Source organism: Phalacrocorax carbo, chromosome 1 (genome assembly GCF_963921805.1).
Source record: "Phalacrocorax carbo chromosome 1, bPhaCar2.1, whole genome shotgun sequence".
Lineage (NCBI taxonomy): Eukaryota > Metazoa > Chordata > Aves > Suliformes > Phalacrocoracidae > Phalacrocorax > Phalacrocorax carbo.
In genome coordinates, this window is record NC_087513.1 from 183,976,146 (window position 1) to 183,990,510 (window position 14,365).

Below are 14,365 nucleotides of genomic sequence, written 5' to 3' on the forward strand. Positions count from 1 at the left end.
GCTGGTAGAAAGAACAGTAAATGATAAAACGCAAGTTGGTTGTTTTGTTTTTTTTTAAAGATGGGGCTAAAAATAGACACATTTGCTCTAGAAGCAGAATTATTGAGGAGCTGAATGACAACTTCCATTACATTTACAGCAGACAAACTGAAGAGCTTTACTTATTTTCACTAAAACAGTAGCATTTCAAGCACTAAACCCTGAACCTTTTCTACTCTAGAGGTTCTGTACAACAATTATATTTTCAAATCAGCTTTCCAGATTTGATATATAGTGAGGAATTGTATTTTTATTTCTCAGTAAATATCCTGTACATTCTCACTTGTATAGGAATGTTATTTCTTAATAAACACGATAATGTGCAATAGCCAACACAGCACAATTGTTTGGTTTTTTAAATTAATTGTCCCAATTATTTTAATAGTTGCTTTGTAATAATTAAACAACCCAAAATCTTAACTGTATAGACAAAGAAACCCAGAGGGAAATTTTTCACAGTGAGGACAGTCACCACTGGAATAGTCTCCCCAGGGAAGTGGTTGACTCGGCCACATTGGACACCTTCAAGAGTCGTCTGGACAGGGTGCTGGGTCATATTGTCTAGACCGTGCTCTTCCCAGAAAGGTTGGACTAGATGATCCCTGAGGTCCCTTCCAACCTGTGATTCTGTGATTGGGTATTCTTGCGTCTCTTACCCGTACTCTCAACTAGGCTTCAGGGTTTTTTTTGTTTGATTTTGCACATACAATACAGTATCTAAATCTCCTGTTGTATGCTTGTTTGCTTGAACATTACATCAGAATATTTGATCAGTGATTAGGATTTTTAGTCTTAATTTTATCAGGCTAATGGATAAGCGCCAGCACGACATTCGCAGTCATGTTTGACACCCAGTGTCGGTAAAGTAAAGAAGTGGGGAATTAAAAGAAAAAACTGCTGTAGTCAAGAATTACGAGTCCCTCCTAACTCTCCTCGCACTTCATTCTAACCCATCACTTTTACACGTAGTCACGTGAAGCTGCTTATGTCTCTAAATGTTGAACGTGCTTTGCTCTGACTGAAATCACGTCTGCCTGGGCTTTCTGTGGTTTTTTTTTTTTTTTTTGCACCTCAGTTAAATAGTAAACCTAAACGACTGTGTACTGTTACTAACTGCTTAGTGAGTATGAACACTTTACATATATAAACAGAAGGAGACTAAAATCTGCAGTATAAGAGATAATTAAAATCACTACTGCTGATGTGACTAATGCTATCAAAGTCAGGAGCCGCTCCAACCGGCAGCTCTATTGATTCGCCAAAACAGTGCCTTTTCATATAAACCGATGAGTGCAAAAGTGCCTTAATAAACTGTGAGAAGAGATGAAAAATACCTTAACACACTTTCAGAGGGAATGAGTGACACACAAGGCTGGTGCGTGCATTGCGATGACAGCAGTCACTGGTGCTGCTGTTAGTTAAACAAAGCCACGTTACTCTTAAGCATTTTACTAATTAAAAAGAAATGCATATTAAGAAGTTCTGCAAGTCCCAGGGACAAACTTCTGACCAGTGAAATAACCCTGCCAGTCCCTGAGAGGCAGGGAAAAGCACAGCTGCTGCTTTGATTTCCTCGGGGTAGCGATGGGCATTAAAGCAGGTGAGAGATGCACAGGCTGGGGAAAATTTAACCCTGAACTGTAACAATTCAGAGAGATGCTGTCAGGTCAAATACGCTCTGCAACGAAGCAGTGTTAAAAGCAAAACCCAAACCCTCTCTTTCTGAACTGGGAAAAAATAAAAGAAAAAGGTGTCATTCATTTCTTTTCCCTTTCTCTCAAAACCTACTGGGAACTGCTTCCACCTTCTCCCAGCCACCCTCCTGGCCGGCCTGGCCCTGGACATGGCCGTAACCTGTGGGCCCAAGAAACGTGGACTGAAACACAAGTCATCTCCTGAGACAATGAATAAAACCAAATACTACAGAAAGGTAACTTTAAATAGCATGACATGAAATACAATTTACAGGGATAATCAAACAAAAGGTTTAAAATCAGATTTACCTTAGAGTTTCCTTTAAAGAATGCTATGGTGTTTTTATGCTAAAGATAATAGTATTGTGCTGCAAGGAAATCTGAGGTGAGAAAGTTTATCTACTCAAGTAATCTAGAAAGTGTACAGTACATATGCTTATTAACTGTAATAAAATGCTTCTTTTTTGAAGGACTGTGGGCAATAAAAGCAGAGGTGCTGAAGGAATTTCCATATTAAAACACATTTACTAACAGTCTTATTAATATGCCAATTCTTTATTGCATTTAGTATCTCATCATATGTTTACAGGACCAGGATATTTATATTTTGATGTGTACTTCCCCTTAGTAGCCGCGTCTTTGTGTATGTGCGCGCACATGCATGTGTCCCAGCCAAGGATAACCTTCTCAACCTTCTCCTCCCAATTCCCTTCTCTCTAAACAGGAATTGCATCTTCAACCTCTTTGTTTTCACATATATAGTTATCATAACAATACCAACATGCTTTTGAAAAACGTCTTCCGTCCTCTCTTGCCATAAAGAGTTTCAAAGCTGGCCAGGCTTCGAAACACAACCTAAATGGGGGACATTTTTGATGCGTTGGTAAAGGTTTTTGCTGCAGGACTGATGGAGTAGAGAATGACCACTAGAAACTGGACCCGTTAAAACACCGATGGTTGTATTTACTAAGATCAAATTAATTTAATTAATTTGCCTCCTCCGCTCCAAATATCCCGCTCACAGCATGGTTTGAGCGACTGGGGGATTAAGAGAATACTAGAAGTGAAGTATTGCAATTCCTCCTTCAGATCTTTATAAGTACTCTCCCTTGACTTTTTTCTATTCTGTTACCCTCAAATTAATATCAGCAGAGTATCAGTGATGATGCACACCTCTCACCCCAGGCAAATTAAGTCATACATTCAATTCATTAAGTATTCCTGTTCCTGATGCACTACAAGTTATCTATTCTTTAGTAGGTAAAGAGGAATTATCGCCTCATGGGACATGCCAAACACCAGCCAAGTGAATTACAAAATAAGTCTTTATAACTATCCTGGATATTAAATATACCCCATCACAGATATCTTATTAAAATAAAAATAGATTTTTTTTCCTCTTTCTTCATAAAAAAAACTTATTTCCTCATGTCTAGATCTCTCCTCCAGTTTCACCTTGAGAAGACCCAAGCAAAATGGATCATGATGGAGCTCTAGCAAAGCATTAGTAACGTTTTTGTCTCCTGACCAAAAAGGCACCTCCAGGTACTGAGGCCACCCCGGGGATTCTGGGGGTGCACAGCAGGACAGCATCATCGATCATGCAAAGGAGACATGGCAGTAGTTCCCTCCTTGGAAATGCTGGATGTTGGGTTCCTAAAACCATTTTGACCCTTTCCCCTTACTTTTCACAGGCAGAACTGAAAGAATCTATTTTTACTTTGTCTTCCTTCTTAACAGCCACTTTCTCTGTATCTGACAACTCTAAGCACCGTGCCTGATCAGATAATGAATGTTTACACAGAATGGTCAGCGTTCCCAAACTGCTCCATTGTTCCCAGCATCCAGCGGTGAAGCCCCCGATGCCTGTCCGGACAAGAAAGCAACAGCAGAGGAAGGAAGGGTTTCCTGCCTGACAAGAGCAGTCCTGTTTAAATCAGAGATGGAGTTAACCACCCATTCAAACATATGGACACAGAACTCTGAAACAGATTGCCCGGCTCTGCCTTGCATAATATTACCAAATCCCAATGGACTGTGTTTAATAGAACGGGGTGAGATGATACCATAGTGCTGGCAACACGGCAGACAGAGGAACAATCACAAACTGCCCCTTATTTATTTGTCCCTCTGTAAAAACATTTGCTCTGTTGCCATCCTGCAATTTACCTCCGCCCCACTGCAATTCTTGGAACGTGCTAAGTCAGTTGAGAGATTTTGGGAGAAATTTTATAGCCCGGCTCTCGTGCAGATTTGGGTCGCTTTGCTGATTAGAGAACTGTATGTATTTTACTAGTAACTGTGTTTGTCCTCAGCTTCAGGGTTTGTATCTCCAGCAGGAGTGCGTTTCTTCTTTGAATTCATGCACCGTGACATCAGCGATGCTTAGGCACTTGACAGCATGGTAGATGTGAAGATCTGCTGCAAAATCTGGGGGATCTCTTTGGTATCCATGGCAATAAAAGACCGACCTGCTGGTAGCGTCCTCTGCAGCCTAAGGAGCAGAATGAGGGACAAGACACAATTACCATTTCAAATTATCTTCCCTACCGAAAGCCTGTGTTCCTTAAGAAAGGATGTTTCTCCTTTTGAATACCTTGCCAATCCATGCCGTTCATGTCACTGTCACCATGCAATTAAAGGCTTGGGAAAGCAGCAGTGGGAGGAAACACTGAGAGCAGCTCAAATCAGAGGTCCTCTCAGCAAGACAATCAAGACTGTTTCTAGAGATTTCTATTCATGTCCTCTTTCTGATGTGCAAAAAGTCAGCTTTGATCAAGGTACCAGTGACCCCATGAGGTATTAGCACAAATGGTTTTCTGAGGGCAGCTAGAGATTTACTCTGGAAATGAAGATATTTACTTACTCTAAATAGATTTCTGTGAACCCACAGCTCGTTCGGTTCAACAGCGCCAGTGATTCTAAATGTGCTCTTTGTATTTCCTCTTCAAGATCACAGCAGATTAGACGGAAAGATATTTTTTCTGCCAATATTAGCCTGATGCATTTTTAATCACAGCTTAACCCCGCCTTAGAAAAGCTAAACAAGATGCATGTTACAAACCCCATCTCCCTCGTGTCCAGTCAGCAAGCTTGGAATTTATTTTTTCACTGCTTTTGAAAGGGGTTTATGCTCTACACCCTAAGCTCACTTTTAAAGGGAGCTTTAAAAAAGCTGCAACAGAGAATTCCCTTCTCCTTCCCCCACAGCAGTTACAGGAAGGCTTTGTCTAATTCTGCACTTCCACGTACATAGAAATGCATTTCAGCGGCAGCATTGTGTGCATTTTCCATACCCAGTGAACTAGGCAATTATAAGATCTCCTCTTACACAGCAGGATATGGTCAATGCTTTTTTTTTTTTTTATTGCTAGCAGAAGAAAAAGGCCCTTCTGTAATTACAATCTTTCAGAACGGATTCTTTTTTCATGCATAACACAGCTCTGATGTACAGACCTGCAGACATGACTAACGCTGGCTGTGCAGCTGTATGTTCCAACCCTTTTCTGATTAAAACTATGTACCGAGGGCCAATTCCCTTCGGGCCATCTCTCATTCTGCTCTAGTTGAAGACTCCAACAGAAGCAGAAAAGGCACTGTTGGTATTTGTGGCTACACCAGCTTTTTGCCACATGTGCTTGTCCTCAGTGGATACGGAACATCACCTGGGACAGAATTTTCTTATTTTCCCCTGTGCCCAAACAATTTAAAGTAAAATTATGTAGTAGCACAAAAAATAGGCATATTGGCTCAGACCCTCTAAAGAATGTAGGACACTAACACAAGGGGAGTAGCCGAGTCCAATTTTTGTCAGTTTTAAAGGCTATTAAACTCCAGCTTCTCTTGCTTTAATCTCTTTTCTTAGGCCCACATGCATTCAAACCCCATACTGGGCAATAGCAAAGGCACCGTGCCTCCATCATGATTACACAGGGGTACTGCATGCGGGGACAGTGCACATCCTCCAGTGGGAGAATGGCTTCAGGTGCTCCTTTTGGATGCTCAGAACGCTCTGAACTAGCTGGTCATAACTGCAAGACCCACAAACCAGTCTCCTTCCTGACACAAGTCAAAGCTACTGCTCCTTGAAAGTACATAAAAAACCCAGGATGATCGATGAAAACTTGGACATGAGCTGACAATGTGCACTCACAGCCCACAAAGCCAATCACATCCTGGGCTACATCAAAAGAAGCATGGCCAGCAGGTCGAGGGAGGTGATTCTGCCCCTCTGCTCCGCTCTGGTGAAACGCCACCTGCAGTGCTGCGTCCAGCTCTGGAGCTCTCAGCACAGGAAAGACATGGACCTGTTGGAGTGGGTCCAGAGGAGGGACACAAAAATGGTCTGAGGACTGGAGCACCTCTCCTATGGGGACAGGCTGAGAGAGTTGGGGTTGTTCAGCCTGGAGAAGAGAAGGCTCTGGGGAGATCTTATTGCAGTCTTTCAGTACTTAAAAGGGCTTATAAGAAAGATGGGGATGGACAATTTTTAGTAGGCCCTGTAGCAATAGGACAAGGGATAATGGTTTTAAATGAAAATAGATTCAGACTAGATATAAAGAAGAAATATTTTACAATAAGGGTGGTTAAACACTGGAACAGGTTTCCCAGAGAGGTTGTGGATGTCCCATCATTGGAAGTGTTTGAGGTCAGGTTGGATGGGGTTTTGAGCAACCTGATCTAGTGAAAGATGTCCCTGCCCATGGCAAGGGTTTGGACTGGTTGATCTTTAAAGGTCCCTTCCAACTCAAACCATTCTATGATTTTATGATTCTATGATCAAAACCTTAGCGCAGAACACCAGCATGGGCAGCTATGCCTAACTTCACTGCAAAAAAAAAGCATAGTTTAGATATATGATGAATAGAAACAAAGTTGTATTAGGGATAAAACAAATATACTTACCTATCTGCCTGGTCTCCTAAGGATCCTATAAATATGGCAAAAGCATTGACTTGAGCATTGGTGGTCAAGACTTGGGCAAACCTTGATGGCTGAATACCGTATCGCTCGAGATTTGCATCGCTCAAGACGATAACAAAATACTCGTCAGCCTCTTCCTTGGCGATTTCACGAATGGCATGCTCTGTCCCTTCCAAGGTATGGTCTCCACTCATGCAGAACTGAGCATGGGCATGCATGACCTGTGTGCACAGCATAGCCAAGTGGAAATATATAAGATGACTTTAAGAATAAACATTCATTTCAGCTGGCACGGGGGGAACAAATATTCAGTTATGCTATATTAGGGGATGATTCAGAAATGTGGACAGTTCTCCACGTGCTACAGAAAATGCAGCTTTTTGTATATGATACGTTGTATTTTAAGACAGGCATCACTTCTTAAAAACAGAGGGTCAAACAAACAAAATCCACACATGGACAGAATTACCTTAAGGAAGGTAAAATAGTTTGATCAGCTGCAGTTTGAGTAGCTACATTCCTATCTATTTAAGGAAGAAAACAGGGCTTAGTTTCCTAATATTGTGACCAGCTCCTGCCTGTTTATAATTTGCATTAGACTTCCAAACCCTAATAGTGCTACAGCTGTTATCAAATATCTGAATCCTGACATCAGCAGCAAGGTTTAAAAATGCTGAAACAGCTAGTTTGAGCATTTATGAAATAGATACACTGTTTGCATTGATGAAGCTGTTTCCTATGTGGAAAACAAGGAATTTTAGACATCAGAAAATCCTTCTAACGCAAGTAACTGCTTATTTTTTAAAAATACTTTTTGAAGGAAGCTCAAATACACAGTTCTAACCCATCAAGCTGCCAGCTAGGTAAATCTTGCAATATACTCAAATTTTCTACATCTTATTGCAGTAAAGTCTTGATGAATACACTCACTTTGTAATTGTGATGTAACGGATTTTGAGCCTAGCATTGACACATTTTCCCACTGCTACTGTGACACCTCACTTTCTGAAGGTACCAGACTAAATCAATGGCCTGGTATCCCTCTACAGTTTAAATTAGTCACTTATGCACTAAAACCACCACATTATTTAGGCAGAGCTATCTATATCACTGTATAATGTTTGGAACTTCCTATATCCTTTGACAGGCAGTCAAAATGACACAGCAGTCCAGAAAAAGGCATATCCAGCTTCTACTGTTTTGTCACAATTTGTTTTCTGCCAAGTCTCTGAAAAGTCCTGTTTCAGCTTTATGCAAATACACAGATTTCACTTTCTTCTCTGTCTCTTATTTTACTCTCCTTGTGTTTTGCATCCTGTGACCTACCTACAATTCTATCTCATAGTCATAAAAACCTTAATTATCCATCATCACTTATCAGTAGGATTTACCTTAAGAATCTCTAATCTTTGCTTATTGTTCTTGGGAACTTTGTCACTCCCAACCAAGACGATGTTGAAGCCGTCTCCTGAATGTCCAACAATATCATACTGCAAGAAAAAAATTCCATCAGTCTTCTGTTAGTCACAAATGGCCCTTGGGTCACAATGACACGAGACAGATCAAAGGCAATTTGCTTTCAACAAGAAAACCCAAATCCTGTTCCCTGCTTCTGTTTGTGAGCTGCTTAAGGGAACTACTTGCAATTTCTTGCTGACATGAAAACATGGGAAAGAACTGCTAAATAATGAAATTAAAGAACAGTTACTTATTTCCATGGTCTGTTTTTTGCATCATCCCACCAATTGCAGAGTGGTGATGCATAAGATCAAGACCTTGCCCTCTTGCGCTCTCTGCGTATTTTTTTAAAGTAGCAATTTTCGTCCTCTTGAATCTGACAAACAAGAAGTGCATTGTCTGAGAGTAGCTCCCATGTTTGAGGGATCGTTTTGGTGACCTCATTCAGCTCTGAAAAAAAGTATTGCAAGCCTTTTTTGAAAATCGGCACTCCTTATTTTCGTGCATAACAGATCAAAGTAATTGCTGAAAGTGTGTAGAGAAGTAAATTCCAAGAGTCTCTGCACTATTTCAAAGGAGATGGCGTGCACAACATTCTTCTGTGAAGGATGCTGCAAAAACATGACATGTCGAGCTGTAATAGTTCAAATATCTTGTCGAACAAATAATGGAACATTGGGAAGGCCTTTGTTTTATGTGAAATTTTTGTTGTCGATACATAAAAACCAAGACAAGCTGAGTTATGGCAAGGTCCTGACCTGCCGTTTGTGTCACTGTGCCACCGTGGATGTGGCAGCCACCCCAAGGGGAATTCATGGGTAGGACAAAAGTGTATTTAAGAGCTGTCTACACCAAATAATAGCGCACAGATGCACAGATCCTGAGCCCAGAGAGACCTGAGCTGGCAGTTCCTCAACATGAACATGCCTGTATTTTCCCCTGACTAGCTGGCACAGACAGGGAGCCCTTGTGCAATATTTTGCTTTTCTGTTACTTTTTCAAGTATTGCTTACAGGTCCTCGCTGGGATCACCATCCCTAATTCCCATGTAATCATTTGGTAAAAGGTGGGTCTCAACCTCAAAGACTTTCTGAATTTTCTCTCCTATTGGAGACTACTTTATTTGGTATAAATTGGGTTCTGGAGACTGGGGAAACAGCATTCTTTATCAACAAAGCTCTTTTTAATTGTTTCCATACCAGTAATTTACTTAAAAATATATGAAGAGTAAAAGAAAGCTATACCAGCTGGAACATTTTAAAAGGCAACACCTCCCTCTGCAAAAAAGCAAACGTGCCACATTATTTCACTCAGGGTCAGACCATTTTATGACAGTCTCACATAACCCAGACTTCCTTCCCCTAGGAAATCTTAATATAACCTAGTCCCCACATACTCCCATTTCATTCTGCCCTGTTGGCTTTTCCCATTCTTGCTCTCCTCAGCTCTTCCATTTCTTGTGTTTGCTACCCAGCTTCATGTGAAACTTCCAGTTTGACACATGCTTTCTCTTCAAAACCTAGTTCTTATCACCCATAATGCTTCAGACTCTCTTTCCGGATGAATATTTAGCTGTTGCTTCTGTCTTCCCCAAGCCATTATCTTTCCTGCAGAAAAGGCACGTCAAATGAAAATATACAAATTTTGAGAATAATGTTGAGGTTACATTCAACATGCTTCTGAATTAATAGAGGAATAAATCCAGAATGTGAACCACCCCCAAAGAGAGCGTGCGTGTGTATTGTTTTAAAAACTAGAGATTATTCAGATCAGAGGAACTAAATAAAGCAGTGGTTCAATGGAGCGGAAAATATACAGCGCTAATGTCATTCTTATGTAATGTCAGAAATGTCCACAGCTCTTCAAGGTAGGCTTTTAATTACAAAACCCTGCACGTCCTTTGCTGAGCAGTTTTGTACTTGGTATCGCTTTTAAATCAACAACCTGATTATGTAAAGCAAAATGTTATCATTCTCCTGCGTAAAAAGAAGCCTGATTCCTTCGTAACGAGCTCCTTCCCAGCATTTCACAGACCTCTCCCACCAGGTGCCCTGGTATCAGCTCTGCCATACTGAGTTCATGGGAATAGGCCAAGCTTTGCTATTTGGGAATATCATTTTGGTTCTTGGCACACATTAATAAATGGACAAACCTTTCATCTCAGACAGGCTGGGTGTAAACTCAGTGTGACAGTCTGTGTAAAGTGAACCGCTGCAGCTCCTAGATGAAACACCGGAGGTTCGCCCTATGGTTGGGTCCCCTCCACAAGGTGAGAATGTACAATGTGCTTACAGGCAAGGCGAGGCTGAAATGATCTGAGCAAACTATTGCAGGCACGTAAAGCCATTCAGCTGGGAACATCACATCCTGTCTGCTCCCTCCTTGGCCAGCCCTTTGTTATTCTCTGTGTGCGCACCCATGCATGCACCAGAGTACATATATTTAAAAGATGTTATCTGTTTCCTTGTTTCTTTGCTGACAGTTTACTATGCTATTTGTGATTAAAAAAGTGTGGTGAGGCAGCAGGGAGGAAGTGCCTGTTTACTTTGTCCTGGCTGCTGCATTCTGGGTCAAGTGGGGCCTCCCCAAAAGCAGGGTGTTACCTCTCCATGCCTGAGCATCTGCACTGCATAAGAGAAGTGCTGTGGTCACCAGCCCTCACGTGCTGGTCCTCATGGTTCTCTGATCCCCTGGAAGCCAAGTGAAGGACCAGGATCTGCCAAAAGCTAACGACCATGAGGCTGCTTTTGCACAGTTTAGCTCCCTAATCTGCCAGGTCGGATGAGTACTTGTGCCCCAGCAAAGGTCGGGACAGGAACGTAGCAGCACTGACTTGGAGACTTAAGTCAGTGTAAGACCGCAGGCTGAGGGACCGGCTCATAGCCAAGCTTCAGAGGTGACAGAAGGGAGATGTTTCCCCATGGGAATGTATGGAGTCTACCGCAACTTAGCCAAACAGAGTTTGGGACAGAGGAAAACTGAAGCAAAGAATCCCACTCTGCAAGGGCAAAGAAGGAGGATTTAAATCTCTCATCCAGGTTTTCTTTCAGTAAATTATTACCTCCTCCTAATTTGTGTTCTAGTAAAATGAACCCTTAGTGATTCAATGTTATCTTGGTGCACTCGCTGTAAACAAAAGGTGCAGACAGCTCCCGAGCCCTGGCCAACTGGGAACCCCAACACATGCATGCTTTGTCAAAACCAGCTTCTTTCATTTGCACGAGCGCTGGAGCTAAAGATGAGCACAGAAAAAGGGCCTCCTAGAAGCAGGGATCCAATGCATTTTTTCTCATAAATACCCTCTGGATGGAGTTAAAAGCGAGAGAACTGTGATATGATCTTACTTACAAAATAGGTTGCAAACACAGGCTCTCAGGACAAATCCAGCAGCAAAAGACTTGTTTGCCACAGTGCAGGCTTAATTGAATTAATATATTATTGGGGTAGACAGCAGCTTGTTTTCCAATAGCCTCGGGTGCACTGAGACAAGGACTGCTCTATTCAGAGCTGTGAGTACAAAATATGTACACGTCTCTTGAAACAGCATCATATTGTCGGTTTCTTTCCTTACAGGTTAAAACAATCCCTATTCCACTGTCACATTTTGCACTGAATGGATGGTTGCTGCTTCCTAAAATGGGTGAAATGGAAGACACTGTCTTCTGCAGCTGCCATACCAAGAAGTTTCATTTCTGACAGCATTAAAAAAGCTGAAAGAAGATGCATGCTGCATGTAAAAGGCAGCGCGAATTAGACAAGCCTCTGCCTAAGGGCTAGATCTTTAGAAATTCATCTCTTCTTTGGACAACACTGAACATTTTTTTTCCTGAATTTATTTCAAACCTTTTGTTTATTATTAAAAGAAACTATTCTGCTAAGCATGTGGAACATTTCTTTTTTTCCCTGAGTTAACAGTGCCACCTCCACAGTAAATTCTACAAATGGAGAATGTTGAAATGGGCATATAAAACCTGCTATATCCTTTTAATATTGCCATAAATAACAATTCTGGCTTTTCCTACCAGTTACATAACACACCATTTATTGAATCACAATATTTTAAAGGCTTCATAAAATTGCTGTTGGATAATTTACTGGACATGCCCCCTAAATCTGCCATCTTGTATACAAATGACAGTAATTAGGGATTATATAAAACCATATGGTTTGTGTGACAGACATAATACTACCTCAGATAAAACAAGGAACAAACTGCCCTTCTGTACATTTTCAAATAATTGGCACCTAAAATGAGATGTACAAAAGATGTAAGAACTTCAATCCTGCAAAATAACTTGCTTCTCATAACTTATGCGTGTAAGTGATGCACCCACACATTTAAAGGGGTCAAGGGGCCTTTGTAGGAGCATATTTAACTTCCATTATTAGGATGAGACTGAGACTGCAGCTTCTACTATCTCAGTCACTCCCACTCTTTTCTTTAATAAAGCACTTCAGAGGAAGCGTGGATGAGATGACATTGGAGGAGGGCTTTGAAACATGTCTGTTAATTTAAATGGATCTCCCGACTGTGGGATGAGCCTCGCATTTCCCACTTGACAAGGAATGATTCACTGCCTGCACTTATGGGAAATGGCAGCAGGCAGGTTGTCCTATGCAAGTGTAAAAAGCTGACAAATACCTGCTGGCACTTGTCTGACTTTTTATGAAGGATAACGTTGTTACCTGCTTGGTACCGTCATATACCCAATACTTAGCTCTTCTGTATAAGAAGGCAGGGAGAAAGTATCCTCTACCTTCATGCAGTGCTGTAAAGACCAATCAGACAATCAACATTATCAGTGATACCAAGGAGTACCCCACATGGGGAAAGCTCAGCTGATAGGATAAAACAACCAATGAAAACCCCATCTGATTAATTCACAACCTTATTCAGCAGAGAACTAAACCAAGCACCAGCAGAAAAGTGATCTTCAACCAAGAACTGATTTCCAAAGTTTGCAGTGCAGTTAGATAGCAGAAGGGAACTTTACTATGTAAATCCCCTTTGAATGCTTTGCTGAACAAGCCTGATGGTCCCTCAGGTTCAACACATGTATGAGAAACCCCTCAAATTTGCAGCACATGTTGTTGTGACCCTTGCAGATGGGGCTACAACAGGAACAGATAACAGCAGGCATATCTAAAGGCCAAAAAAAGTCTGTTTGTATAAAACCACTCTTGGAAGGCAAGAGGAGGATATGGAAGAGAAAGAAAAATGTGATAAATTGCAGATTTCTCATTGCACACAACACAGTTGTGAGTTTTTTTTTTTCATATGGTTCCTCTTTTAGACATGAGAAATGTATGCTATTTTTGCAGGCATACTAAAACGTCAGCTTTGTCCTGAGAAAAATTAACAGCATCTTGCAAAATGTTACTGTTTTACAGACCAGAGTGACTGATATTTTAAAACAATTGCTGTGTCTCTTACTCTTTGAAGACCTAACCGCACTCATTAGAAACAGAGGAAGTAACACGTTCTGGTTATTGATTGCATTCATGCAGGTGTAGCAACTGCCACGCCAGACTATACAGAAACAACAAAAAAAAAAATCTGTATTTTTGAGCTGGAGATTTCAGAAATGTTATTTATTTTTATCAAAGGAATGACCCAGAGAGTCCATCAGCACATGCATGGGAGATTTCTCATATGAGAGGACTGTGAAACACAGGTTAAAAAAAGGTACTTTAGCCTAATCATTGGATCATGTTAAGAATATGGTTCAAGCACGATCAGTTAATAAATGTCTCTGTTTGTGTTCATTTTGGGGCATGACCAGTGGCCAGTGAAACATACGGCTACATCTTGTTTGCTGTCCTAGTAATTTCTGGTCTACTCTTGTAGGTATTATGCTTAGAGTGAATCAAATCCCAAAGAGGCAGCACGGAGAGATGTGGAGGAAGAAAAATACTCTTCTTCCCTCGGGCAAAAGCAGCTCTGAAGTTGACAGAGTTCACACTGGATCTGGCCAGCCTTGAATCAAGGGGCTGTTACTGGCTCCCCCCAAAGCTCTCTATCCAGTGGAAGGAGCCCTTAAATGGAGGCGAGTTACCCTAGAGGCAACTGAAGTCAAACAGATGTAGCAGCTGATGACAACATTTTTTCCTTCGTATGTCACTAAAATTTCCAGCATCTTCCTCACCACTGTTATTTTAAGTATAAAATTGGCCTTACAGCTCTCTTAACTCGGAGATTGTAAGGATAACATTAGTAGTCCTGTCTATTATCAGAGAGTGGCAATTTTCAC

General features: G+C 41.2%; 1 protein-coding gene across 2 annotated transcripts in view; it reads right to left on the reverse strand.

Annotated features, from left to right (window-relative positions):
- Window positions 1-2,267: 2,267 nt before the first annotated feature.
- VWA8 (von Willebrand factor A domain containing 8) overlaps window positions 2,268-14,365 on the reverse strand; it is a 195,603-nt gene continuing 183,505 nt past the window's right edge. For both annotated transcript variants that reach the window (XM_064440807.1, XM_064440806.1), the window contains exons 43-45: window positions 8,048-8,146; window positions 6,639-6,877; window positions 2,268-4,227 (exon numbers count right to left, since the gene is read on the reverse strand). In XM_064440807.1, coding sequence (XP_064296877.1) covers window positions 4,119-4,227; window positions 6,639-6,877; window positions 8,048-8,146 — 447 coding nt within the window. In that variant the 3' untranslated portion in view covers window positions 2,268-4,118. The remainder of the gene's footprint in view (window positions 4,228-6,638; window positions 6,878-8,047; window positions 8,147-14,365) is intronic.